Source organism: Miniopterus schreibersii, assembly GCF_964146895.1.
Source record: "Miniopterus schreibersii genome assembly, chromosome: 3".
NCBI lineage: Eukaryota > Metazoa > Chordata > Mammalia > Chiroptera > Miniopteridae > Miniopterus > Miniopterus schreibersii.
The window spans coordinates 52295710-52323526 of record NC_138103.1 but is presented as its reverse complement, the minus strand read 5'-3'; the positions used below and the strand labels follow the sequence as shown (position 1 = coordinate 52323526).

Genomic DNA, 27817 nt, shown 5'->3' with positions numbered 1-27817 from the left:
ACAGACAGAGGGAGTGCATTACTTAATCATTTCTCATTTACTATGGAGTTAATAAATATTCGTTTAAAATGAAAAAAAAATTCTTGATTTTTCTGAAAAGAGATTCTAAATCATATATGAGCTAGTAAGTACTGGGGCAGGCAACATTCATTCTATAATAAATTCTTTTGTGAGGGTTGAGAGGGGAGGAATTTTTAAAAATGAGGTTCTTCACTCAGCCAGCATGGCTCAGCGGTTAAGCATTGACCTATGATCCCGGAGATCACAGTTTGATTCCCGGTGAGGGCACATGACTGGGTTGGGGGCTAGATCCCCAGTAGGGGGTGTGCAGGAAGCAGCCGATCAGTGACTCGTCATTGATGTTTCTCTCTCTCTCTCCCTTCCGCTCTCTGAAATCAATAAAGACATATTTAAATAAATAAATAAAAATAAAATAAAATAAAAAATGAGGTCCTTCTTTGAGGAAATCATTATGCTAGATGCAGTGGATGAAAAAGGGTTACAGCTTACTAAATTTTTTTATTTAGTTAATGATTGGAGATGGCAATTTTTTTTTTTAATAGAAATGCTGGAACTGAGGGGGGCATAGTTAAATATACATTGCAGGCTCCTTCATCAATGACTTCTGAAAATTAAGAACCAAATGTTCACAACCAACACTTCAAACTGTTTGATTTGGTTTAAGGGGAACTTTGTACTGAAAAGCTGGTGAAGTGTTAGAGTCATAAGTTGGTGGTGTTCCCTAGCTATTTCTTGGCCTTAAGTCTTTTACTTCCCTTTAAGAAAGTAAACAATGTGCCTTGTTTGCAAGTTTATTTTAGCCTACTGAGGTGTGGCCAAGATGGAGCTACCATGCTGGATTTTAAGAGGGTTAAATTAAAATGACCAAAACAAATGAAAAAGTAGATCTGGGGAATAAGAGATGTTAGTGATAAGAGCTGCGCTCTCCCAGGCTTTTAGATTGTGTAGCAAAATAAACAAGTGGCAGGAAGTCAGGCACCTGAAATTCCAGCATGGTCTTCCCCATATTTGACTCCAACATGTAGTGATAGGCTCCAATGCTGGTGCTGGGGTCATCTGCATCATCCAAAGTGCCCTTGGGAAGGAAGCAGAAAAGGGAAACATTATGGACTTTCCCTCCTCTTCTTTGGGTGATCACAAATTAATGCTGTGGCCCCAGTGATCCTTCTATTGTCCTAACCCTTCAGGTGTGCATTCTCCAGTCGACTTGGGATAAAATCCTTAATCTCACCATGACTCGGAGGAAAGAGCATGTTGTAATCAATTTGAATCTGGCATTTGATTAGAATGTTAACTGATTATATACTCATTAAAAGAATAATTATCCCAAAGCAGAAATTCCTGTGTCCTTGCACAGAGTACTGTCGATGGTGGCATTAATGTTTGAGTGGTTGCCCACTGAGGCTGCCTTCATGTGTTATTGAGATCTTGAAATTATGACCTTGCTCTGATTCTAATGATAACCAGGCAAGATTATATAACTGACAGGGAAAGAATGCTCCTGTTGTATGGACCATTCATATTTTACTGCCATGATTCTTAATGGGAGCTTTTCATAATATGCTGGTGTTCGGTCTGGAGACATGGATCTTGGTTTACATTTTTTCACTTCCGGATCACTTAATCTTTAGCAAACAAGGTGGGTGGGTGATGGGTTGAAATGAAATTCGCCTTCAATTTGGTTAGGGGGAGTGGCAATATAAAAGCTAACATAAGCTCTGAGGCCTGCCCTTCAAAGTCTCCTGGTCTTGGGTTCCTGAGAAGGTGGGCAATGGCTCTGTGAGACTGAACATGCGACTGCCAGCATCAGATAGCAGCAAAATTTATAGCCTTTGAATGCAATAACATTAACACACTGCTGCTGAAATATTTATGTTGGCTTTTTAAATATCCCAGAGGAAATCCATCCAGAAGCCCTGCAAATCTTATATATTTTCTTTCCTTAGAAATTTCCATGAAAAATATGATAAATTACATTTACACTGAAGGCCCCTCCCTGCTCCTGAGTAAGTTCCACACATAGAAATCAGGCATCATTCTCCTGACTTCTCTTCCTCAAAGGCATTTGACATTTGCAGGGAGCAAAACAAAGCTTCCATTCATCCTCAGCAGATACGGAGCAGAGCCCCTCACGTCTCCAAGCCAGGTCAACCACTCTCTGCGCTTCCTTATCTCTCCTCTGGGTGACAAGAGCGTTTACGAAGGGAAAGCAAAGGAGAAAAAAGGTCACTGCTAATGTGATAATGTGCCCTTCGTTATCAACAGCTTCTCCAGAACCACCGAACCTTTACAATCTGATTAAGGGAATCAGAGAATGAAAATCTCAGATGGGGTTTACCCCTGCTGAAGACAAGCCAGGGGCCGACTAGTCCCCTTTGGTAATGCCAAGTTCTTGCCCTTAGAGGACATAAAGGAGACACCTGCCATAGTGGGGATCCAAGGCTTCCTCCATGGCTTATAGTTTGATGGTAAAGGGGATCAGGAACTCCAAATAATTCATGGGCAAATCATCTCCTGGACTGCAGAGAAAGCATCGTCTCTAAGACAAAGTTTTTTGCTCTTAAAGCACTTTGCTTTAGTTATATCCATTACAAAAATTTTCAAAGCCCTCTGAGAGAAGTAATTGATTAAGCATGACAATTCAATAGTTAACAAATATTGGGCATACAGCTTTTCCCATATCTGAGCAGTTAGCATTTCTGTAAAAACACAGATTGCAGCACCCCATGGGGGTTTGGGGAATAGGCACTTTTAATAAGCACTTTAGATAATTTGTAAGATTAGTTAAGTTTAGGGGGAAATGAGCTAGTTTATCTCTAGATTAAAGCAGTATTCAATTGCATGTGGTCTCAGGCCCTAAAAAAAAATGGTCCTCAAACAGCAAACATTCAAATAAACAAATCAAGGTGGATCAAATTGTCTACCTTGACTTAAAGCTTGATTAATTGTGACCCAGGGAGATTGATGAATATTACTGAGATGAAGAATAGGGAATCAGCTCCAATTTTGTAATTTCCAATCCAAGTGTTCTTTTTGCTAAAAATTGATGATTTAATGAGTAAAAATTAAATCTGCACAATTCTTAAAGAATGTGCTCACAGTAGCATCTCTCAAGATTCAAATGCCTCAGTACTTTAACAGCGGCCAGCTCTTCCCTTCCCTCGTGGGTACTCACGCTGGTGGAGGCAACTGCTTCCTGCACACTCTCCATAATGAATTCCTTGGTGATCCTTCGAGAGGGCAGCTCATTGAACAGGGAGTTGATTAGGGCCACTTTAGCTGCATCCCGTCTGGCCTCAGCTCTACTTAAGCAGCACTTGAGAAGGAAAAGAGAAGGGGAGTCATTAAAGGATTTAGCATTTCACCATTTTGTCCCTACCTCAATGAGTCTCTAAACATTTCTATTCATACATTTACTGTCTGTACCTCTTTCACACCCATTGCTAATTCCCTGAAGATAATACAGATTCTCTTTCAGCCCTAGATTCCATGCAAATGTCTTGGTTGGTCTTCAAATGCTTTTTGTCTTATTTCATAGTCAGTGAATAGCTACTATGCACCAGAGGCTTTGCATACTCTGCTAATAAATAATCACAAAAGTCATAACGGCTACTTCTGTGTGCCAGGTGATTACATTCATTATCAGAGCCTTCCTCAAATCTTTATTTCAGAGAAAAAAATGTAAGGAAAAAAGGAAACTGGAAAATCATCTGGGATCAGGCTGCTTGGCTTCAGATCCCAGCTCTTACTTGTTGTAAAAGCTTGGGCAAATTAGCCTGTCTGTGACTCAAGTCCCCCCTCTGTCACTGGGAATAATAGCAGTCCCTGTGGAATAGTGAGGTTTGAGGATGGCCTCAACTAGTTGTTCTAGACAAAGCAGTGAGACTACCTTACACATGGTAACATGATGAGAACATTCCAGTCTTATTCTTTTTACCTCCAGGTTAGGACAAGGGCGTTGCTGCCAAAATCTATTGTTTTTGCTTTTCCAGGATTTATCTCCCACCCTCCTCATAACAGTTCCCTGATTTTCTCCAGGACCACCCTTTCCACCGTGGTTTCAGTCCACACGGCTTGGGTGGGACACGCTCCATTTGGCCTTCCTGAAGTTAGGGGCCATATGCAGCCTATGATTAGTATCTCATTAAAAAAATTCATTTCTCCCAAATGGAATACTGCTCTCCTTCCCAGCCTGGCTTTCCCAGGGCTCACTCGAATCTGCTCACCTGATTCTTTTCTGTTCTCTCCGTCTTTTGCCTTGTCAACGACAACTCTTATTCCAGTTCTGGCTTGGCATGGGCCATGAAAGCCCAGAGGAGAGAGATGAAGCCCTATGAGAACTGCACTGTCCCAGAGCCCACTCCTGCTGAGGACCCCAGAGTGTGATGGCCTCTCTCCCTCGGCTCCTGTGAACTGTCCAGGGTCCTAGACCCTACTCCAAGACTCCTAGAGGGAAACAAGTCAGGAAGGGGAGCCTAGGCCCAGGTCCTGGTCAACAGGGTGGCCACGCACCCCTGGCTCTGCTACTCAGTGACTGTGAGACCTGGGATACCTGAACTTTGGGGCTTATTTCCTCACTGGATAAATGGGGAGGGTAGCCTCTCTGATTTTGAAGGCTCCTGATACCTAAAATGCATGATTCTCAGGATCGGTAGTGCTTGGTGACTGATGGGAAAGAACAGGGAAAATACCAGAGGTCCCACTTCATGTTGCAGTTTTGCAGCCTCAGTGGCTTGGTAACACCCCTGGGAAAAAGCCAAACCCCTACAGTTTGCTTTCAGTACATGGCTGTCTCTTCCTCATCTGCCCAACACTGACCATCCCTGCGCTGACCGAGGAACACCAAACTCACACTATTGTGTCATCCAGAAGCCTCTCCTCTCCTCTCCTCTCCTCTCCTCTCCTCTCCTCTCCTCTCCTCTCCTCTCCTCTCCTCTCCTCTCCTCTCCTCTCCTCTCCTCTCCTCTCCTCTCCTCTCCTCTCCTCTCCTCTCCTCTCCACAAATGCAGTGTGAGTCTCTTAAGGTCAGGCCCTGGCTCCCTCTGATTACCCCCTAAGACCTCCCTCCTAGAACAGTTGTGACTATTGTCATGATCCTGTACTTGAGCACATTACTTCTTCCTGCCCCTCCCCCGATCTCCAGGCCTGGGAAGGGCCCTTATATTCTTCTTGAGCACCTTCCAGAGCGCCTGCTCCCAGGGCCGTGCTGTCGAGCGCTCACACATGGTTAGCATGCAGATGGAGTAATGACAAGACTTATGAAATGGTAGGAATGTGACACCGAGGATGATGGGGAAAGAATGTGTCAGGACACTAACAGACAGAACAATTAAAAACAGCTACTTTAACTTACAACAAAGAGATTTCCAACATCCCCTTTAAAAAAAGAATTAAGCTAAAGGTCTAAAATGTATGTGAAAAGCAGTTTGGGGTTTTTCTCTTTCATGTTGAATGACAAGCAAGAAAGCTTTGGGGTAGCTTTAGGCAGCAAGCAAAATCACTCAAGGTTTAGATCTCTTCCAAGGGTAGGCACCTATATTACACTGTGAGGCATGGAGGTGGTGTCTGGGCGGAGAGGCTGGCTTTGCACTATGGACTTGGCTGGGAATTTATGGGACATTGAGTTCTGAGTCAGCAGTATTTCACTGGAGCTTGGGTACCACCTCTTTTAGGAAACCTTCCCTGATCACTCCCAAGGCTGGCTGGGAGGATCGCTGTCCATGAGTGGCACTCACCACACTGTCTCCTAATTGCCTGCAAGTGCTCTGGCCCCAGACCCCAGGCTGTGAGCAACCTAAGGCAGAGTCTGTGGCTTAGTCATCTTTGAGTCTCTGTACCTGCAATATAGTTTATTGAATGAACAACTAAACACAGCCAGGAAGTTCAAACACAAGTCACTAATGCACCAGATAAAATGCTCAAGAAACCCTCTTAAAGAGGAGGATTAAAGCTATATATTTACTATTTTTAAAAGGTCTCTTTTAAATATACCCTGTTAGTATGCATCATCCAGTAATACAGAAATACATTAATATGTGAATTTCAGAGGGATAATTGGACATTAAGTTCAAACACTGAGATTACCATTTTTGTCTGAGTATAGGATATGTATATTATTCTTTGGGAAATCAGTTCCTCATTAAAAAGCAAAGTTTTTGCAAATAGTACCTGACATCTATAGGAGCAGCTCATTTTAAAAGAATTTGCTTTACAAAACCTATAATAGAGCTATTGGGGTTTTAGAACTTAAAGAATTAGATTCGGACCTGAGCTCGCTTAAGAAACTTTATATAACTTTCTAAATGATAGCAATTTAAATCATCCTTCATTAAGAAAGTCCCAATAAACACTATTTAGATAAAAGAAGCTATCTATTTTACATAAGCCCAGCTAAGTACTAGATCAAAGGCACCACATACACTTACAAACAAATGGCACTGCCTCTGAGATCAAAGTGCTGCTGGGCTGAGGGGACTGAAAGAGCCTTTAGCCAGAGAGCATGGGAAAGGACTGGGAGACCTAACCCATATCAAGATTTTAAAGTGGACACATGTCTTTGGTTATTTTACTGTTGCAATGTACAGAATCTTTGGTTAAAATGGGGGAGAAAGTGTACCAATTAATAAGTACATAAAATAAATTCTGAGCCATCAAAGGGCTTTTCTTACTATTGTTCTTTGCATTTCTGGAAGAAAAGTGCTTCAAAATGTTTATAATGTTAACCAGCCGCTTGTTTCTAAATTTTGGAGCTACAAATTCAAGTCAGTAAAGGCTGAATATTTTTCTTTAGGGATCTTTTAATGGGACCTCTCAAACCTTAAGGGCCTGTGCTTGGGCAAGAAATTTAGCCAAAAGCAATCTACTTGGCAAATCGAAATCAGAATGTGGATTCCGCTGTAAGAACAGGCGCTGTTAGAGTTACCATCAAACAGTGGGAAACGCTGCAAGAAAATAAAATATAGTAAGTGACAGCACGTTTTATTGATGTGTCCAAACCGGTCGTCAAAGACATCAGTTGGAGAGCGAGTGAAGCGTGGGCTTATTTCAAAGCAACTTCCTGCTAGAATTTGACTTCCCAGATTGTAAGGTTTATTCTTGCTGTTTTTCAGCCAGACCCCAATCATAAATACAGATTTGTAAACCGTGCCTTATCTGCTAACCATTCTTACTTGTTAATAGAGAGAGACAACTTCTGTCCTTTGCACTTTGCGAAAGTGCAGAGCTGGAATATTTAATAGTCAAGATTTTACTGAAGTCAGCTGTGGATTTCTCAGGCATGCGGAACCACATGCTTTTCAAGTGGCTAGCAGACCCCACTCAGACATTTATCTGGACGCTCAGATGCCTTTCATTTGCTGGTAGATTATAAACCACTATAATCATTTCAAAGCCTCCTGGCTCTAATCTAAAATTAAAGCAAAAAGAAAAGAAAAAAAGAGTAAGAGCATCTGTGGCATTGCTCAGGAAAACTATACACAGGCAGTGGTAGCCAGCCTGAGAGGGCCCCCGGGATCCCTGCGTCCTGGTCCTCGCACCCTCCTGCGGCCCCTCTTGCGCTGTACCGGGGGATCTGCATAACAGTAGATCCCCCCGGACAGTGTGTGAGGGGACCGCAAGACGGAGAAGATATGATACGTCACTTGTGATATTAAGTTCTAAAAGCCATGGTGGCTTCTGTCTTGATCACATTGCGCTCTCTCGGAGCACTTGCTGTGGGAAGGTCAGCTTTCGTGCTGTGAGCAGTCCTACAGCAGGCACACGTGGTGAGGAACCAGTGCCTCTCCAGTAGCCATCGGAGGGAGACTGGAAGCTGGTCCTCCAGGCTCCATCAAGCCTCAGACGACTATAGCTCCCTGCCCACCTGACTGCAGACTCTAGGAGACCCTGAGCCAGAACCGCCCAACTGAGGGGCTTCAGGATTCCTGATCCTCAGAAACATTGTGAGACAATTATTTTGAGGCAATTGGCTACTCAGCCATTGATAACTAATACAAAGCTTTGCTCACGTCAGGTAAGTAGGAATTCTCTAGCCCACCCTCGAGGAAGAGCCCAGTAACAATAATCCTCTTTGCTGAGCTAAGCGCTTAATGTTTACTGCCATATTCAGTTATTACCACAATCCTATGAGGTTGGTTTTGCTGTCACCTTATCTTGCAGATGAGGAACAGAGGCTACGTATCCCAAGGTCACACCAAAACAAGATTCTACTCCAGGTCTGTCTGACTTGAGAGTCCACAGATTTTTAACCATGACACTACTTTGTTTGTCACAGAATTGGTCACTCCCCTTGCAATAGAGAGGAAGTCTCACAGCTTTCCCAAATCAGTACAGTATCTTACGCAAGGTTCCAACTTTGATATTCCATGGGTCATTTTGACATAAGACTCCAAGAGTATCTCTTCCCACACACCATGGTGAACTCAACTTCACTTAGAAGAAACCGTGCTCAATGAGGAGGTAAATCTGCTGACAGTTATGGTAATATCCTTTCTTCCTAATGTCCATTTGATGCTTTTCTCTGCCTGGACTTAGAAGAAAAATGCAGGGAGAAAGGCCAGCTATGACTAGACCAGAAGGTCAAATATCTTCTACAGGAAGTTTTTCATGCCATCTGGAAGTGACCCATTGATTGAATATGAGGTCAGGAGAATTTGGAATTTTACCACATAAGGTTGTTCTTTTTTAAAAAAAGTGTTTGCTAACTCTTCAAAAGCTATTTAAATTAAGCTTCTCAAGTTTCACTGGATAAAAAATTCTCAGCTCATTCTGGTCTTGTATCTTATTTTGGATGTCAGATCACCAACAAGCTACTGAGAACCCACAAGGTACATTATGAAGATCATTGGTAAGCCTAGGCCAGGATTCTGAAACAATAATTCAAACACTTTAGTGTTCATAGTAAGATCACCTAGGGAAGTTGCTAAACATGCACATTCTTGGGCCCCAATCTGACCTTAATCAGAGTCTCTGCAGATGGATCATGGGGCGGGGGGGGGGGGGGGGGTGTCTGCATTTTAACAAGCTTTCCAGGTGATTTTGAGGCAGGTGGACTAAGGACTATTCTTAGAGGAACATTGCTCTAGCTTCTTTCCCTTCTGTTCTCACTTCTACTCTGGCAGGGACAGAACCAAGTTTTGTGGGATCTGAAGTTTACACAATTTGAGGGACCTTGTTTTAAAAAAATAATATAGAATTACAAATAAAAAAATTGGCATTGTTATTTCAAAGGAGCCTGTGAAGGAAACTCTCCTCTACTCTACTCCAACACTACATTTCAATACCATGGTCGCTAAATGTTTTGGGGAAAACCTACTTCTTCTCTGACAACAGCTGGATGTCCTGCAATTTAATTCAATTCTGAAACTATCTACCTGGAGGTAGCATCAGATCCCACTGATTAATGTCTCTGTCCTATAAGACTGCCCCCATTTCAGACACCAAATGCAAGTCTAGGTTGTCACTTGTGTTTTTGATCAGCCACCTATAAATGAGAAGTTCTCATGAACCCCTCCATCATTTGCTAGAATGGCTCACAGAACTCAGGAAAACAATTTACTTACAACATTATGGATTTATTATAAAAGGTACAGCCAGAAGAAGAGATTCACAAGGTATGTGGGAAGAGGCTCAGAGCTTCCATGCCCTCTCTAGGCGCAATCCTCCCAGATATTTACCAACCTAGAAACTCTGCGAATCCATCATTTAGGATTTTTATGGAGGCTTCATAATGTAGGCACGATTGATTAAATCTTTGGCCATTGGTGATTAAGTCAATCCTCAGCCCCTCTCCCCTCCTAGGAAGTCAGAGGATAGAACTTAAAGTTCCAACTCTCTAATCCAGGGGTAGGGAATCTTTTTTCTGCAAAGGGCCATTTGGATATTTATAACATCATTCTCGGGCCATACAAAATTATCAACTTAAAAATTAGCTGTGAAAAAAGCCCCTAGATTTATTGAATTTCGAGTCCTGCCTGCAGTAGCCTTGGCAGGGCCAGACCAAATGATTCTGAGGGCTGTATATGGCCCGAGGGCCGGACATTCCCCACCCTTGCTTTAATCACAAGGTTGGTTACCTGGCCAACAGTCCCCATCTTTAAGGGCTTTCCAAAAGTCACCTTATGGACATAAACTCAAGAGTGGTAGAAAGGGGTTTTGTTACGAATAACAAAGGATTTTAGGAGCTCTGTGCCAGGAACCAGGATAAAGAACAAACAGATATTTCTTATTACAAGTCACAATATCACAATGGTAAATCCACTTCTGCTAACACAAAAAATTCTAATTTCTCGTGAGGAAATTTCTCAAGGAAAGCAGAAGTGGAGCTGGAAAAAAAAGTCTTTTATGGCAGTTCTAAAATTAGGCCCTTAGGAAGTATATAAACACTGCTGACTTAACTAAATGAAGTCTCAATGTTCTTTATCTGCTCAGCAGTTTTTATTTCTTTCATGATAATTTTCCAAAGTGTCACATTTTTCAATGAAAAACTGATCAGCCAAGATGAATTGGGCCAGTAGGCTGTCCCCAAATAGAATAGTGGCTAGTCAATGTTTTAGAATGTACTGAAGTTATCTGAAATAAAATTTTGGTAATCATGTACATGTCATAAAAATAAAAATGGCTAATAAGAAACTAGTTTTATTGTCAATTATTTCTTAAATACTCTAAAAGTATTGATAAGTGTGTTACTGTTCACAGGAAAACCTTATAGCCAGGCTAACACAATTTATACTCTGAACAATTACTTTCTTGGTGGTGCTTATTTGGGTAATATTTTTTTTCCATGCTTTGTATTAGAAAACATGTAGGATACATGTGTGGAGAAGCCATTTCTGGACCCCAAGATTTTACTGTACATACATCCCAACTATAGAACTTTCTTTAGGAAAGCACGTGAAAAGACATTGATATAAGTAACATCTCTCCATCTTAAACATTCAATAGGCTTCTGAGAGTTATTCATATTTGTATTTTAAAGATATCAAGAAAAAATAGGTCTGCAGATCCAAAACATATAAACACAAGTTAGGAATACGTTACTCAATTCTTACCAAGGGTAGCCAAGGAGTTGAGAAATGGTCACTACGAAGTGAGGTTTTTGAATAAAAACAGTAATGTAATAGCAAATGTGACAGATTGTATCTACATGGGAACTTAAAGCTGAAGATGCCCTCCCTGGGCTCAAGGGCAGGTCAGTGTTATCTGGGCAACATTCACTCCACTCAATAGCACATGGTACCCAAGGGGATCTTCTGAGTTGGGGCTTTTCAGGTGGCAAAACCAAATAAACTGACTCTGTGAGAGGTGAGAATTCTTGCTCAAATCCTTTAGGCTGTTGAGTCTGTCATTCAGGTGACTGGGAACATTTTGTTTTTGTGACTTGGAGTCCACATCTCAGCAAGTGACTTGACTTGCAGAGTTGGTGTGTATGGCCTGCTCGCTCTGGTCAGTGTCACCAACACCTCGGTTTCATCCTGACAGCAAGCCATCAGCGCAAAGAATGCCACAAACCAGGCCCCGCTGCTAATTGTCCCCCTTTCAGTTCTTTAAGACCTTGACTGCCCTGGTCTAAGCGTGAGCATTTGCATGTGTTCCAATTTATCTAATTGTGGATATATTAACATTTCCCCCCTTCCAGATGGTGATCTGAAAAGGGGCAACCCTTGAAACTCAGTCACTCAAGTTAATATCGTGTCTCTTTCTCCGTAGGTCAGGCTGGCTGCAAATAGGTTGGGAACAATTTGGAGCTCTGTGTAGGCTGGGAATGGGGGTCTTTGCTAGGTCTGGGGGAGGGGAATGGTCTGGGAGTCCAATTTTCAGAGAAAACTCACCAGTTCCTGTCAACTGAAAGAAACGTTTCATGCACATGGTGGGTCAGAATGTTATTTTTATAATATAAACCACCTGGCCTCCTCCTCATTTACCTCTGCCCCAAATGCTATTCTACACACATACCTAGACCGAGGGCCCTGGTAACTATTACAAAACCATGTTGTGTTTTGCTCCTTGAGGTTTTTTTCTTTTCCCTTTTTTCTTTTCTTTCTTTTCTTTTTTCAAGTTAAGGTGAAGACAAGATGAATTGATCAGGGCTCAAAGTTTTGGTTTATTTTTATAGTTGCTTTGATGTAAAGTGACTTGGCTGTGATCGCACTGAGCGGGCGGGGGCGGGGGCGGGGGCGGGAAAGATGGGCTCGGCTTTCCTTCCTCGCTCAGCAGCTCCCGGGACGGAGCATCTTCCTAAAACTCACCAGCCGGGGCGGGGAGGCTCCTGCGAGAGTCTGAGTCTCTGTTTACCAGGGAGCCCTTCCCCAAGCGTTCCCTTCACTCCCCTCTGCTCTTCTCTGAGGAGGCCAAGCCCCTTTATTTATTCATTTTGCTTGATCAGAAAAAACACAGATAAAAGGGCTGGGGAATCAATATAAGGCTTCGTTAAAACAATATGCACTCCCAGCTTCGTGGGCAAGTCATTGCAGTCTGATCATTAGCTGACATTGACTTTCAAATAGGAAGGGCTTATAACTCAGATTCCCATCTTTGGGTGTCACTGGGCACAAAAAAATAGAACGCTTTCCTGGGGAGAATCTACCAAGAAACGCCTCCTTGGGAAATTAAGTACATTGTGTAGCATGTCGTGCGTCTGAGTCACGGAGGCAACTCTAGAGACAGAGACAAAAGAGGTCATGGCTGATTTCAAAGAGAAGTACAGCCTCAGTGACGGGCGACAGCCTCAATCTGATGGCAGAAACGAACTCCCTATGCGGGGCGCGGAACGTTAAGGCTAGGCCTCAGTTAACAATCGGTAAAAGGAGAGCATTACAATTCCGCTAAGGCAAGTCTATGAATTAATCAAATCTTAGTCTTTCTCTCCTGGGAAAACTTAATTTTATAAACTTAGCTTATTGTGATTTAAATATACTTTTATTTCCCTGGACTTTGAGAAGAATCATTCAGTGCATGAAAGTAAAACCATGTGTTTTATGCTGATAATATAGGTGAAGTGTGCTTACTGTGTTAAGAAACGAAAACAAAATTAAACACCCCCAGTCTTCTTTTAGCCAATATACACCCTTGAAAAGTAGTTTTTCTAGATATCTTCCTAGGCAAAGACTTTGGTTTGGAAACTAAGTGGCATAAAAACTAAAGGCCCTTTAGAAACAGAGCTTTGCAAGGAACTCATCTGCTGTGAGTGTTCCTCCTCATGTCTTCCAGCTGTGCAGTCCTACTATCAACACCAAATAGTGGGTGAAAACAAACAAACAAACAAACAATCAACCAACAGCTTGCCTGTGGAAATTTTACTCAGGCATTGTACAAACAGCCTGAGAACCTGATCCCAGTGTTTAACACCTGTATGTATTATTGTGAAGCAATTTTAACAACAACAAAATGTTTGTGAAAAAGATATGATACCCCAATGAATTAGTGTCCTTCAAAAAAATTGAGCTATCACATCCATGTTTTAGCCAGGGGGATACATTTTTTATTCAACCATAACTCATATACATAAATAATCGCATGGTCTACTTCTATACCCAAGGGATTTTCTGCTTTTTATTCCAAATTAGAATAAAATTCATTAATCTAAATCACTCTAGCAGACTATATGGAAGACCATGTCACTGGCTTGAAAGTAAAACTTGAATCACAAACCTTTTAATCAAAATGTAAAATGAGATAAAACACTCAATTACGTTCCCCATTTGGATTTGGAAACAAAAACAGCTGCTGAAACAATGAGCAGCTTTCCTTCTGAGTTTATCAAGAGGGGAGCCAGAGGTTGATCTGATGACCCTTGTGTGGCTCTTATTGTAAAAAATGGAAATTACTGCCAGTTTTCATGGTAATGATATGTGGCTAGGGAAGGATTAACTGCCTAGACAAAAATGGCATAAAGAAAATACATCCAAAATGCACAAATTCCTACTTAATGCCTGTAATATTAGAAGATGGTCTCTTTTATAAAAGACACAATTAGCATTAATGTGTTTCAATAAACCTTTCTAAAAGAAAAATAATTTAGTATAAATAGATGATTTTGTTCATTGTTTAGAAGTTCAAAAACGAGTCTATTTTTACTTCTCTTTTCCTATACTACAGTAGTTTATAAAGGAATGAGTTAAAAACAGGATCATGGCTGCTTTCTTTCCAAACTCTAGTTCTCTGTTTTGGGGGGCTGTGGTGTTAAGACTAACTGAAAATTCTTTCATTAGTCTTCTTGGACACAGCTTCCCATTTACTTCAGTAGGAGGTTTCTTTGCATAAAACCAGTGGTTTGTGCCCATCAGAGCCTTTTGACTGCTTTCCTTTGATTAACCAGAAAACTAAAGTGCAGTCTGAATACTACTTTTCTAAAGAATGAATGAGCATAATCTCTTACAGCTTTCATGAAACTAGAGGGATTAATCCTGCAATCCAGTCCCATACTACACTTCAAGTATTTTCAATTACTTGGCACCATTGGAGGTGACGTCCACGGCTCAGTAAGAAGGCTACTGCTGGCATAATGGCTTCTCCATGTCTCCGCACATGGTCTTGGCATTAATAATCCATCGTGAAATGATTTGCAATGCACAAGGGTGACATTTGATTACGTGAAAGGCATTGCAGGAATGAGCATCTAGGCTCTCACAGGACAACTGCTGGCAAAAGCATGATGAAATGTTATATGTGAGAACAGCATTTAAGATGGTTTCTGAACTGACAAAGAAAAGTGCAAGGACATTGCTTTAGGGGAAATTTTCTTTCTTTTTTTCCTTCCTGGTTTTCCTTTCTCAAATCATATTTTGAAGGGCCAAATGGGTTAAGGGGCCAGATTTGGCAGTCAATCACCCAAACACATTTTCAAAACATATTTGATTCAGGAAATACTGTATCTTTTAAAGCAAGGATGTTAACAATCCTCCTGAGAACCTTAAAATATGATGATTTAAACATAAGGAAAAGGAGGCCCTAAAATGATCAGAGATTTCACCAGGACTCCTCCCTGCTGAGAAGTCCAGTTTTTTCATTTTGTTTTCTATTTTTTAAAGGCCACAAAAAGGATGTTGAATGCACTTCCTAAGGGAAGTCCTATCATTTTGGGTAGAAATTTATGAGACAATTGAAAATTCATAATTCTCAAGGTAGCAAAAACAAAAATAAGAGCATTAGAATTTCTTAGACTTATATCCTCTAGATGGATTCACAAATCTGTCAAATGCATTATGTTCTAGATAGATTATAATAAGTGTACTTATTACATCTGAACAAATATAATGCATACTTGGGTGTGAGTATGGCCTAATCTTGGTTATTCATGGTCATGGGTATAGAGTGAAAGGAAAGTTACTAATGCATAAATTAAATGCAGAGAGAATTAGAAGGTTTTTGTTTTTTTAATCTTTACCTGAGGATATATTTTTATTGATTTTTAGAGAAAGGAAGGGAAAGAGAGAAAAAGAAACATTGATCCATTGCTTTTGTACACTCCCCTTCTATGGAACAAACCTGCAGCTTAGGTATGTGCCATGACTGGGAATCTAACCTGCAATGTTTTTGGTGTACAGGACAGTGCTCCAACCAACTGAGCCACCTGGCCAAGGCTAGAATGTTCTTTAAATCAGTACTTCCAAATTAATCCATTTCCGAAACTTTAACCACAGATATGAGCTGATTTTAATGTTACTGACTTTTCCTTCCCAGCCCACTGTCTTGCAGAATTAGGTGAAATATCTTAGTTCATACATTATACTGTATATAATAGTATATGCTATGTCATATATCAATCAATGGTGATTATATACAAAAATGGAAAAATATAAACTCCATTGATTCTTGGGATTTGTCTTCATTCATTTAGCTGTTCATTCAACAAAATTTATTAAGTACTTACTATATACAGAGCACAGTGCTTAGAGTCATAGGGATATAAGAATACAGACTCTGTCCCCGAAGCACTTACATTTTATTATAGAGACAAAACACACATAAGCAGCTGTATCATAAAGTAAAAAAAACAACAAAAAAAACCCCAACATAATATAGTAGAAGGGAAACTGAGATAACTGCTTTGGGAAATCAGAAGTAGAGAAACCTAGCAGGGGAGTTCAGGGAAAATTTATGAAGAATGTGACATTCGAGTGGAGTCCTGGTGGGCGGGCAGGGTTCAGACATGAGGAGAGGGTGGCAACAGCAGTCATGAGTCGGCCACGGTGTGGGTGTGTGAGCGGCTAGGAGAGGCCAAGGCAGGAATGAGGAACAGGCAGGCGGAGTCTCTGCGTGTCAGAGAGGAATCAGGGAGATAAGGCTGGAAGGAAACGCTGGGGCCAACTGCAGTCTTTACTGACAAAATAAGACATTTAGACTATAAGAAGATACTAGGGAGCCATTAAAATAACTATAATAAGAAGTTAATAGGGAGCCATTTGTTAAACAAAAATCTTTTTATTTTGAAATAAATTTCAAATTATGGAAGAGTTTCAAAGATAATACAGAGAGTTCCCAGCAAGTAGTCAATATCATCTAAGTTTTCATGTTTTAAAAAACATAATAGTTTATGTAGTATTCTTATATTACGTTCCTATAATTACATCCCCTTTCTCATGCTTAGTGTAGTATATGTGTTGGTTTTTTCTGACTCAAAGATGCCAAAGATTTGTCTTCCTTATTTATCTTTTCAAATAAATAGTTTTTTGTTTTGTTAACCTGGTTTGCCAGTTTTTGCCCTATTTCATCAACTCCACCAAAGCTACCCTACATATATAGTCAATCTATGTTAAAAAAGCCAAACCAAACAAAACAGTGAGATCAATGTGCAAATGCTGTATGATACTCCTGTTATCATAGATATTTTAGGGATAAATATCCTCCAACAATTGAGGATACTCATTGTAATACTCTCTTATGTACTTCGCTACTTGAATTATTTCTGTTCTTTTGTTTGCTTGCCTTGAATTTTTCTCTTTTGCTTTCAGCCTTCCTCAAATGTTTGGTGAGCTTGAGTTCACTGACATTCATGGACAAAGAAAGAGATTTGTTTAGGTGGCTGTCAAGACCTTGCTCTGCGGCTGAGTAGGTCTGTTTTCCAAAGAGGTCTCCCCTGAAACGGGAAGTCTGACGGGGGCTCTGTCCGAGGGGGCGGCTTCACCTTAGACTGTTTGACGATGGCACTGTAGGCGCATCTGGGTTAGGGAATCCCTTCCTCATGACTGCCTTTCTTCCTCTTCCCTGCCCGTCATTCTTTTCTTTTAATATATCTTTATTGATTTCAGAGAGAAGGGAGTGGAAGAGAGAGAGATAGAAACATCCATGATGAGAGAGTCATTGATCGGCTGCCTCCTGCACCCCCCGACTGGGGACTGAGCCCGCAACCCGGGCATGTGCCCTGCGCGGGAATCGAACTGTGACCTCCTGGATCCTAGGTCAATGCTCGGCCGGGCCTGCACGTCATTCTTGTCTAAGTGTCTGGGGTTACATCAAGCTCTGTTCTGAGGCTTCTAAACTCACTTTCAAATCATCCTCATCAGGCAATTCACTCTCATCGGTAAGTGGTCGAAATCCACCGGTGACCATTGCTCTAGGTACTGACTGGCTGGGTCAGTAGTTTTGAATGCAGTTTTAAAATTAGCCTTAGAATTAGTGCTCCTGCCAGATTAATCTTTCTGAAACATTTGAGTATATCACTCTCCTGCTCAGAATCTTTCACGGGTGCTGATTTTATATAGAATAGAACCTGCTGTCCTTTGTAAAGCATGAAGATCACTTATGGTTTGATGAGAATGCCTGCCACAGACACAGGTAGGCTCCTGAAATTCTGAAAGTGCTTGTGGTTTTCTCTCACCCCATGCCTTTTCACACATTGTTCTCTGTGCTGAGAATGCCATCTCTCCTTTACGGACTGGCAAAGACACCCTGAACTGACGTCTCAGCTTGTGATTGCATTCCCCCTGAGCTCTTCTCTGTCTTCCCCTAGGCAGACAGGCCTGTGGGTCTATTTATTAAACTATATCCTCTCCTCACTCCACAAAATATGTGAAATAACATAAAACAGATACATGATAATAGGATAAAATAAATAAGTGAGGCATCCTAAGTTCAAAGGGAGACTAAAGGTAGAAATATAAATAATATTAGTATTACATGACATTAGTTCTGTAGACTTACACCACAAAGAGATACACTGAAAATTTGACTCTGGGCTTCCTAGTTGTCAAAGGTAAGAGGAAAACTTGAATACTTATGAGTTTCACATTGTCCACAAATTGTAAATAAGGCATTTTTGCCAGTTATTGCAAATTGAGAAGTGGTTTACTAAAAAGGCACTTATAAAGGTGACTAGTAAACTGAGAAGTTTCTTCCTTTATGCTTTCATTGAACCTCGAGTATAATTCTATGTAATTACTAGAGTATTTCTGTACATTGATTTCCTCAAGGTATGAACCATATCATATCCTCATTACTTGGCCCAATGCTTGAAACTTCCTAGTCACTCAGTGACTATTTGATACACACACTGAATAATCAGATGTTGATGGTTAATGTAGGCCAATGTTTTTGTGTGAGTAGGAGTATGACTAGAAATGAATCATCATTTACACTCATCATAAGCATAATCAATATTTAACCAACTGCAAGTCTTTATAATAATTATCAAAACAATTGTTGGAATAACTTCTATGTACCAAATAAACACACTGCATGTATAGCTCATGGCTCCTGACCAACTCCATAGGTATTATTCCTCATTTCAAAGTCAAGGAGATCAAGGAGTTAAATTAATTTCCCAAGGGTTAACAGTTATTTAGAGGCAGAACTTAGGCTTAGCACAAGTGCCTGAGCCCAGCCCTGTAAATCTTAACCTCTGCTGTTGGTTCATGCTTTGGTGTGTAGTGGATTGATTAGTGCTTGATGACAAAACTCATGAAAGTGGAGAATTTCTACTGGTGGAAGGGTCATGATGGAAGAACTCTGGCAAAGTTCCTTTGTTCTTTAAGGCATATTCCAAAATATTTTGAGGGGAAAAGGCAGCAACTATCAGGCAAATAAAATGCTATAGAATTCATTTTCCATAAAGAATTATCAGGGGATATCCTAATATAAAATACTTCTATTTTTAAAAATGGAAACACCTGACCAATTTTCCTATATATATTATGGAATGTGATACAACTTTTCTCACTGCAACCAAGAAAACTTATAATGTTACCATTATAAGGACTTACTCTATTTTAACCCAGTTAATATTCACTGACCAATTCATGGTTGCTTCTTACCTGAAAGTTGCCAAAACAGCTTCCCCCTGGAAGGGTCACATAACTCACAAAGGGGGGTCCAGGAGATGGCAGTGACTCGTACACCACCACACCTTCACTGGGGAACGCAGCCCTCTGCTGCTGCTTGCTTTCCCAAAATTCCTGTAACATTGACACAACATTCACTGAAAAAGACAAGAAACATAATCAGTTATTCAGAATGGACATACCCTAGAAAACAAAATTTTATTTGCAGGGTGCTTTCAGTTGTGAAAGGAGCAAGCGCTGTTTAACACAAATGTGTTTATTTCTTCATGACTATGGGTCAAGTGGTTCTGTACCCTAATTCTAACAATGTTGCGGTACCTGAAGTTTACTTTATAGATTAAGTTTTAATATCAAATTGAAAAATCTCACTTTTTCTTCTTTGAAATTTGCCTTAATCAACTTTGCCCCAACCTATAATTATTCATGGCCCCTGCTCCCATTTCTCATAGATTCTTAAACCTGCAAAGTGAAAGCCAAATTTGAAGATAAAGATGTAAGCAATGTAATTTTAATTGGGACTCACCTATTATAAGGTTTAAGAGGAAAAAGGCAGAAAGAAGAAAACTCTTTCATGCTTCTCTCCACCTCATTCTTAAGAATGAAAGGCAATTGTGTAATAAGCAGGAGGCTGGAAAAAGCCATAAGTGAAACTAATAACATGGAGACCTTGTTAAGGACCACGTCTGTTAGATGACTTCAGAAAACATAGTAATGGCTGTAGCCATGTGTTTTAGATTAAATGACCTGTGATAGCCTGCAGAATTTCCAGATCAAATTAGGTTGGTTTGTTTATCCTGTACTGCAAATTGAATTGTGGAAATTAACAAGGGTAATAGAATTGTAGAACTTACAGGTCACGCAGACAAAGCTCTGCCTAATGCAGGAATTCCCTGCTCAACACTACTGACAGCTGCCCATCTGGCCTGGGCACGTGGAAGGGCCTGACTTGGCAGACCTCGAGGCAGCCTGTTTCAACCGCTAATGGTTCTGACTGTGAAAAGGTCCTTTTGGGAGTGAGCTGAAGTCTGCTTTCCTGTAAGGTTCACTCATTTCTGGGGCCTCGTAGAAGCTTATCCCCGTATGCGCCAGAGAGCCTACCACATCACTTGAAGGCAGTGCAGGGCATCTGTTGTTTTTACCTGCCAGCCATTTGATTCCTTCTCCTTTTTGTGGAAATAGCACAAAGATTTTCCTTAAAGAACTACCTTTCCTTCTACCACATCTTCTTCAGGGCTGAGGTGGGAATCTGACCAAAGTCAAGTCATCTAGAGCCAATAAGTCCAGGAATTTTGTTGGAAATGTTGAAGACTAGATTCTTCTTTTTTCAACAGGGTTGCTGGGCAGATAGGAGCTAAGTGTGGTGCTGCCCAAGCAAAGGGGAAACATGTGGACAAGAAAGCCAACACAGAGAAGGGTAGAACCAAGAGATGGAGAAAGAAAGACTAAGTTCTGAAGGCAGAGACTGAGCTCCTCCTGTATCAACACATCCGCTTTTTCCTCAAACCATTTTGAACTGGTGCCTCGCACTTACGTATGAAAATATACTAATACAAACAACTTTCAGATTTCCTCAAGTTCTAGATTAGATAATTTTTGTTCTTTCAAGTATTCTTTGGGTAACATAGTGTCTATGGCTTTGACATTCTCTGGAATTTCCTGAATGTGCTTCAAAATGCTGGGTGTTGATATTTTTCAGGGAGTCAGGTGAGGCACAGAAAAATGTTTTGACTTGGAGGCAAAAACATTGCACAACCCCCTTTTTAAGTGTTTACTAGAGCACATGGCTCCTTTACCTCATCCCTAGGTCACCGATCAGCTTCACAGTGTGTAGTTCAGACAAATTTTCAAGACTCTTAAGGAACTGAAATCTTGTGTATATTTAAAAAAGGCAGTGTTTAGTTTTTTTCCTTGCCTTTTTTCTTTCCAGCTTTATTGAGCTATAATGTGGTGTTTAGCTTTACAGAAGTGGTTTGTAAAGAAACTGGAAAAATGTAAGACTATCAGAAGGTATAACTGAATTAACCAATAAAATACATATTGAAGTGATCAAAGTGAAATTGGTCATTACAGAGCTTTTTCATTCATTTAAAAATATTTGAAATAATATTTACTACCAGTTAATGTAACTCAAAATAGAATTAGAACTTTTATTTTCTAAACTGTATTTCTGTTCCTCACTCTCCCTTCCCTCCTATCTCGAAGAAAACAAGACTTTTGAGCTGGTTGATTTGTGTTTCTATTTGCATTTGACCTTGAGAATTCAGCGGAGATGTCTTGAAGATTGAAGTCTAAAACCAAAGGCAGTGAGTGGCCTTTTGCCCTGATAGTCAACAAAGCATATTAGCCACTATTTTAAGTAGGTTCATTATTGAATGATGTTCAGCTGAGAACTAGAGTAAGAAGTTGAAGACTCATGATTATTTAGGTGAAATGAACACAAGAATTTTGGCACGTAAAGCTATGTGGATTAAAGAGTTTGAAGGTATGTACTCAGTAAAATTTCTGCATGAATAAAAGTAGTAGATTTCGTATTTTTCATTCTGCAACCTTGGAAGATTTCTTTGATGGTCCTATGTATGTCATCACCTCTAAAGAGTGCAACATATGTCCATGCACACACACAATCCATCTTTCTATTTCTATCTCCTCTGGATGACTGCAAAACCAGATGAATGGAGTGCAGAAGGAAGAAGTCCAGCTTGCTATTTGGAATTCCAAAGATCAGTATATCAGAGGATACTATAATCTATTTATGAAAAACATGCTCCTCTATTTTTTTGAAGTAGCAACAACAAGGCTCATGGACAATATCAAAGAAAATGTGAGCAGAGGGTCAAGTACTGTTAAAGAAAACCACCCAAGTTTGAGGAGAGGCCTCCCCACACAGTGTAATCTCTAGCTGCAGTTGCAACTTCGATGCTCAGCAACAATCCTGCCTCATGTTCCAGAACAAACTTGGCTACCAAGTATGCGATATGCAGCCCTACACGTGCAGTGACTCATCTGCACAAGTACCCAGTTCTACCTTAATTCCTCCAGTCTCACATGAATTTGTGTTGCTTCTCCTGGGCATTGTTATAGTAGTCATTCTCTTGACCTATTTTTTAGATGTTTTGTCTTTATGCACTCCTTCTCCGCCACCATAAGTATGCTCAAGATGATGAATGAATGAATCAGTCAGTCAATCAATCAATCAATCAATCAATCAAAACATTCAATATTGGGGCTATTTCTGGCTACTATTTATTAAAATTTTCCCATTAGAACCAAGAACCAAGCTGCTAGAAAGAATATTCTACATTACAATCTCTGCTTCCTTATCTTCCATTTATTTTTAACCTACTACAATCTCAATTTCCTCCACATTATCTCACTGAAACTACTCTGGCAAATATCACCAACTTCTAATTTTCAGTCCTTATTTACTTAACTTCTAATTGCACTTGACACAACTGATCAATTTCTTCTAGAAACTCTCATATCCGTAGGCACTTCTAACAGTAGTCTTCTGATATGCTTCTCTGTATGTAATCATTTCTTCTGTCTCTCTGTGGGTTTTTCTCCTGACCCTTCATGAGATTTGCATGAGAATTCCTTCCTTGTTTTTTCTTGCTTCTCTCTGCTATATTCCTTCATTGACAGAACCTATCTCCATAACTTCATCTACTATAATATACATTGACAGTTCCAAACTCTCTCTTGTAACTCCAACTTTGTTAATAGATACTTTCATTTGGATGTCGCACAAATTCAACATATTACCAAGCTCAGCTCCTTTTCTTTTCCATAAACTTCTCTGTCTCCCTAATTAACTAGAAAGTGATTCATCTAAATCAGAAACCTGGCAGAAACCTTAAACTTAATTTCCTTTCTCTATATCTAATAAATGCCCAAGATTTGTCAATTCCATATCCTGATGTCTTCCATAGTCACCACTTCTTCTCAGTTTATACTGCCTCTGCTGCATTGGCTCATATCTCCCCAAGTATACCACAATACCCTTCTCACTCCAATCATCCTCCCATCCAACCCATCCTCTAATTGTTTGCAGGATAATCTTTCTGAATCTTGTAGTCGATCAAATCACTCACAGCTTCTTAAATTCTCCTATGAGTCCCTCATTACCTACAGGATAAATAACTCCTTGGCAAGGCATGGAAAACCCTATGTCTTGATACTCTTTCTCATTCCAAACTTCTCTCTTCAAGTCACCTTTCAGGCCCCTCACATTCCCATACTTCTTATATTACTGGCAAGACCCATATTTCCATTCTCTTCTCAGAAGGCCCTTCTTTCCACTGCCTGTTGTCTTCCCTGATGGCACCTAATCATTTTTTAAGATTCACCTCCAGCATCAGCTCCTTATAAATAAAACCAAAACCAAAAAAGTTTCTAACTCCTTGTTACAGAAATGGCAGTTTTCTGAGAAACAGTGTGTATATCACTTGGGGACTTGTTAGAAATGTAGGATCTCTGGCCACACCTAGGCTCACTGAACCAGAAGCTGCCTTCTTAAGATTTTTAGGCAACCTGATGCACATTGAAGTTTAAGAAGCCCTGCTGTAGGAAGACGTTGCTATTCTCATCTCCCCTATCATGTACCCATTATATGACAGGCACTATGCATTTTCTCACTTAATCCTTACAATGTCCCCTAGAAATGTGTGGGTTTTTTTTGTTTGTTTGTTTTTATCATCCACAACTTATAAATAAGAAATAAGACATGTTCAGGATACAATCACACAGCAACTCAAATTAGACCTGGGATTTTAAACCTAGTTCTATCTGAGTGTATAGTCTATGCTCTGTGTTTATTCTGAGACACTCCCTAATTATGATGGAATTTAAGTTGTTTTCATGTGTGTCTACCTCTACTAGAGACAGTGCTCTTCAGAGGAACAATTATATCATTTTTCCACAATGTCTTGAACATAGTAGGAGCATAAGAAATGTTAGTTGAGGCCCAGCTGGCGTGGCTTAGTGGTTGAGCATTGACCCATGATCCAGGAGATCACGGTTTGATTCCCAGTCAGGGCATATGACAGGGTTGCAGGCTCCATCCCCCAGTAGGGGGCGTGCAGGAGGCAGCCAATCAATGACTCTCATCATTGATGTTTCTGTCTCTCTCTCCCCCTCCTTTCCTCTCCTCTGAAATCAATAAAAATAAATTTTTTTTTAATAAAAGAAATGTAGTTGAATATTTGAATGTCATTGGAGGTATGGAAAATATGCTGCATTTGTGGGCTGTTGGTAGGGCAAGCATAGGAGGCTCTTCATAAGAATTATTTCACTTAGTTTTTCCCAAGTACTATTTTTATGACATTTTTTTCTTCACAAAGTCAAAGAAAGCAAAGGTTAATATTTTTTCATACAAGTGATATGACATGTTTCCAGTTTGGAGCTGTCACACTGAATGAGCATTCTGTGTGCATGTGAACAGGTATCCTGATGATCATTCTTCAGCCAACACTTTGCTCTGGTCTAAAATAATGTTATAAATATACCCACTGATTGGGTGCCTCCGAGAGGGCTGTAAGGCATCCCGCTATAATCCCTTCTTTTCAGGAAAGATGTCTAAAGGAGAGACCACAAGAGAAACAAGAGGAAATGACAAAAGACTGAGGAGAGGCTTGATACAGGCTTTCTGGGCAGAAGGACATGAGCAAAAGTCAAGGTCAAGTCTGCCTGATGGTGCCCTCCACCTCAGAGTTAGAAAGCTATAGTCTGGAATACATCTTTTTTGGGCCATGTATTATATCTCTCAAAGTTTAGTAAAGTTTATTTTGAAAAGTTTCTACTTTGTCTCAATGAACAATAAATGAGAAGGTCTTTATCCTAGGAATAACAGCATAAAATCCAGTCCCTTTTTGTGACTTCTTTTAGGGCCCTTCTAAGAACTGAACAAGACACCAGAACTTCCTCTCTCAGCTGTGTGAGGACACAGCAAGATGGTTGTGCAAGCCAGGAAGAGGGTTCTCACTAAGAATCAAATATTTTGGAAACTTGAAGTTCCTAGCCTTAAGAACTGTGAGAAATAAATTTCTGTTGTTTAAGCCACCCACACTGTGGCATTTTGTTACATCAGCCCAAGCTGACTAAATCTCTTCAGCAGTTTTAAATATTTTGTGCACCAACACCAAGACAATTTCCTATGTAATTTATAGACATTAGTGTGGCTATTTTATTTTTCACTGTGTCTTGAAATTTGTCTATGACAGAGTTTTCAGAATGGTAATTAGATCCCTAAGCAAGTCTCTTACAAGTAATGCTTTCACTTTCCCCTTCCTCAAGCTTTCTTTTTGATTATAAAGTTCAGCGTTGAGGTATTCACAGGAGACAGTTGACCAATGAAGACATCCAGCAACATGTAATACCTTGACCATTCACCCTTTGACTCACTCTAGCATGTATCCTCAATCAGCTTCAGCAAAAGCTAAATTTATCAAGTCAGACTTGGTTGGACTTCCTTCTGGCCAGAGGAATGAAACACCTTGTGATAATTCATCTTACAAAGTACAGTTTTCTGTTATTTAACTCATAGCAGACTGAGACTCTAGAGGGCAAGGACTCTGTTTCATTCTTCTCTGTAGCCTCCTTGCTAGCACAGGGTTATTCATCCAGAAGCAATTTGTTAAATTCATTTGGAATCTAAGAAAACCCTACATATCTGAGCAGTTTCAGTGCAACTCAATGAACATATAGAAGGTAAATGAAGTCACTGTGATTCATGGAGAGGTCGATACTTCCTTCTGGAATCAGGTTTCATGTATAAACCACTGTGGTGCCCACACAACATGGATGTGTTGGTGCAGCCATTCCCCAGCTGGAGATGGTGGAGTATGTGCAGAAAGATGAAGCCTCGTCAGAGTAGACAAGGGACAGCTAGTCTCTTGATAGCTGGGGCTTTACCTTCATAATAAGTAGGGCTTAGGAAAGCCCTGAATGGGGGATGATGAGTGCTTTTGTCTTGGAGTGCCATTTATGTTGACTGCCTGGAGCACTCTGTTGGAAAGGATTTGAAAGTACCCCGTGGTACCAGTGGGACAGAACACCATAATTAACCAACAATGTGGCACTGGCATCATCTATCTGGCAACACTGACCTTGAGAGTATGGAGTAAAAAATAAGTAAAAAACAGTCCTCTGTCCATAAAGATTTACAATTTGATTGCAAAAATAATATATTCATAATATAATTAGTGAACAGAACATTGCGAGTGCTACAATGTAGAACAGAGATGATTTTAAAGTAATAGTTAAAACTTAAAAATTGATGTGACAATACTTAGATCAATAGAACGAGACAAGTAGATGAGTGTGGGCTGGAAATGCCAGGAAAAATCTGTATAAAAGGAGAGCCTACTCCCAGCCACCTCAGAGATGTGAGATGTAGACCAGGATTGGAGAAGGGAGAGAAATTGTGCTCCCAAAGGAGGGAGGGTGGCATTTGACAAAAAGAGTAAGAAAATAATATGCCTCAACTGAGGAACTGTATAAGGGAGTGATAGGAAAGGGTGCCATTGGGAAGGGGGTATGATTTGACAGGGGACAGGGTAAGGGAACTTAGCTCTGTTTAATAATTGAAAATCATCCCCATTGTCCTGGTGTCCCAGCTTCACCCAGGAGGGAGAAAAGCAGGAGCCCATAACAACCCTCCCCCCCCCCCCCCATTTTTCTGTCCTTGTCAAAGTGTCATGCTGCCTGTGGTGGTTCCATCCATGAAGAGGAGGGGCCAGACTCTTGGAGAGAGTGTGGGGTTGCTCTTTTGCATCTGGGTTATCCCAAGGAGAATGTTGCTTGGGGAGGAGCTTGGGCACAAAAATCTTTAAGTTAGTAGGAGATGAAATAAGCAAGAGGAGAATGCTCCTTCAGCAGCCTGGAAAGAGCATCAGAGCATCGTCCTTTCAGAGAAGGAAATCAGTAACTGGACACTCAGAGGCTTTTATCTCAAAAGTAAAGCGATGGTCATTTTCAGAGATTGGACACAATGGAGATGCCTGTAGGGACACATGATCTATGCTTCCATGTGGGAATTCTGAGACAGAGAGGATACAAATGTCCCATGGATTATGGAGTATGTCACAGAAGAGCCCTCAAATAAAGGCACTGGTTCAAACACAGGAAAACTCACACTGCATCTTGTCTCTCCACCTTTTATCAACAGGCAGGCAGTTCATTTAGTAGTTAAAATTATGGACTCTGGAGCCAGCATGCTTGGGTTTGATTTCTGTTTCTACCACTGTCAGATAACGACCCAGCTGTTCCAGGTCTGTCTGTAGAATGCAGTACTTACATCGCAGGGTTGCTGTAAGGCTCAAAACGGAAAATGCTCAGAAGAGAGAGCTTCAACATAGTAAGCTCTAGAGTGTTAGCTATTATTTGTAGTGAGAGAAGGTGATGAAGAAATGAAAAGGTCTGGTTATATGCTTGCATATTGCATCTTTGAAGCTGACTGCTCTTGGATTGGAAATCACATCATTAAACATTCTAAAAATAGTAAGTCTGAAAAGTCTCTAATTGTA

The 27817-nt window shown here is 40.5% G+C and overlaps 1 protein-coding gene across 1 annotated transcript in view; it reads right to left on the bottom strand.

Moving 5' to 3' along the window:
- LIX1 (limb and CNS expressed 1) overlaps positions 1–27817 on the bottom strand; it is a 45360-nt gene that overhangs the window by 8961 nt on the left and 8582 nt on the right. The window contains exons 2-4 of the mRNA XM_081131484.1: positions 19269–19432; positions 3197–3337; positions 1001–1096 (exon numbers count right to left, since the gene is read on the bottom strand). Of these exons, the coding sequence (XP_080987610.1) occupies positions 1001–1096; positions 3197–3337; positions 19269–19432 (401 nt within the window). The remainder of the gene's footprint in view (positions 1–1000; positions 1097–3196; positions 3338–19268; positions 19433–27817) is intronic.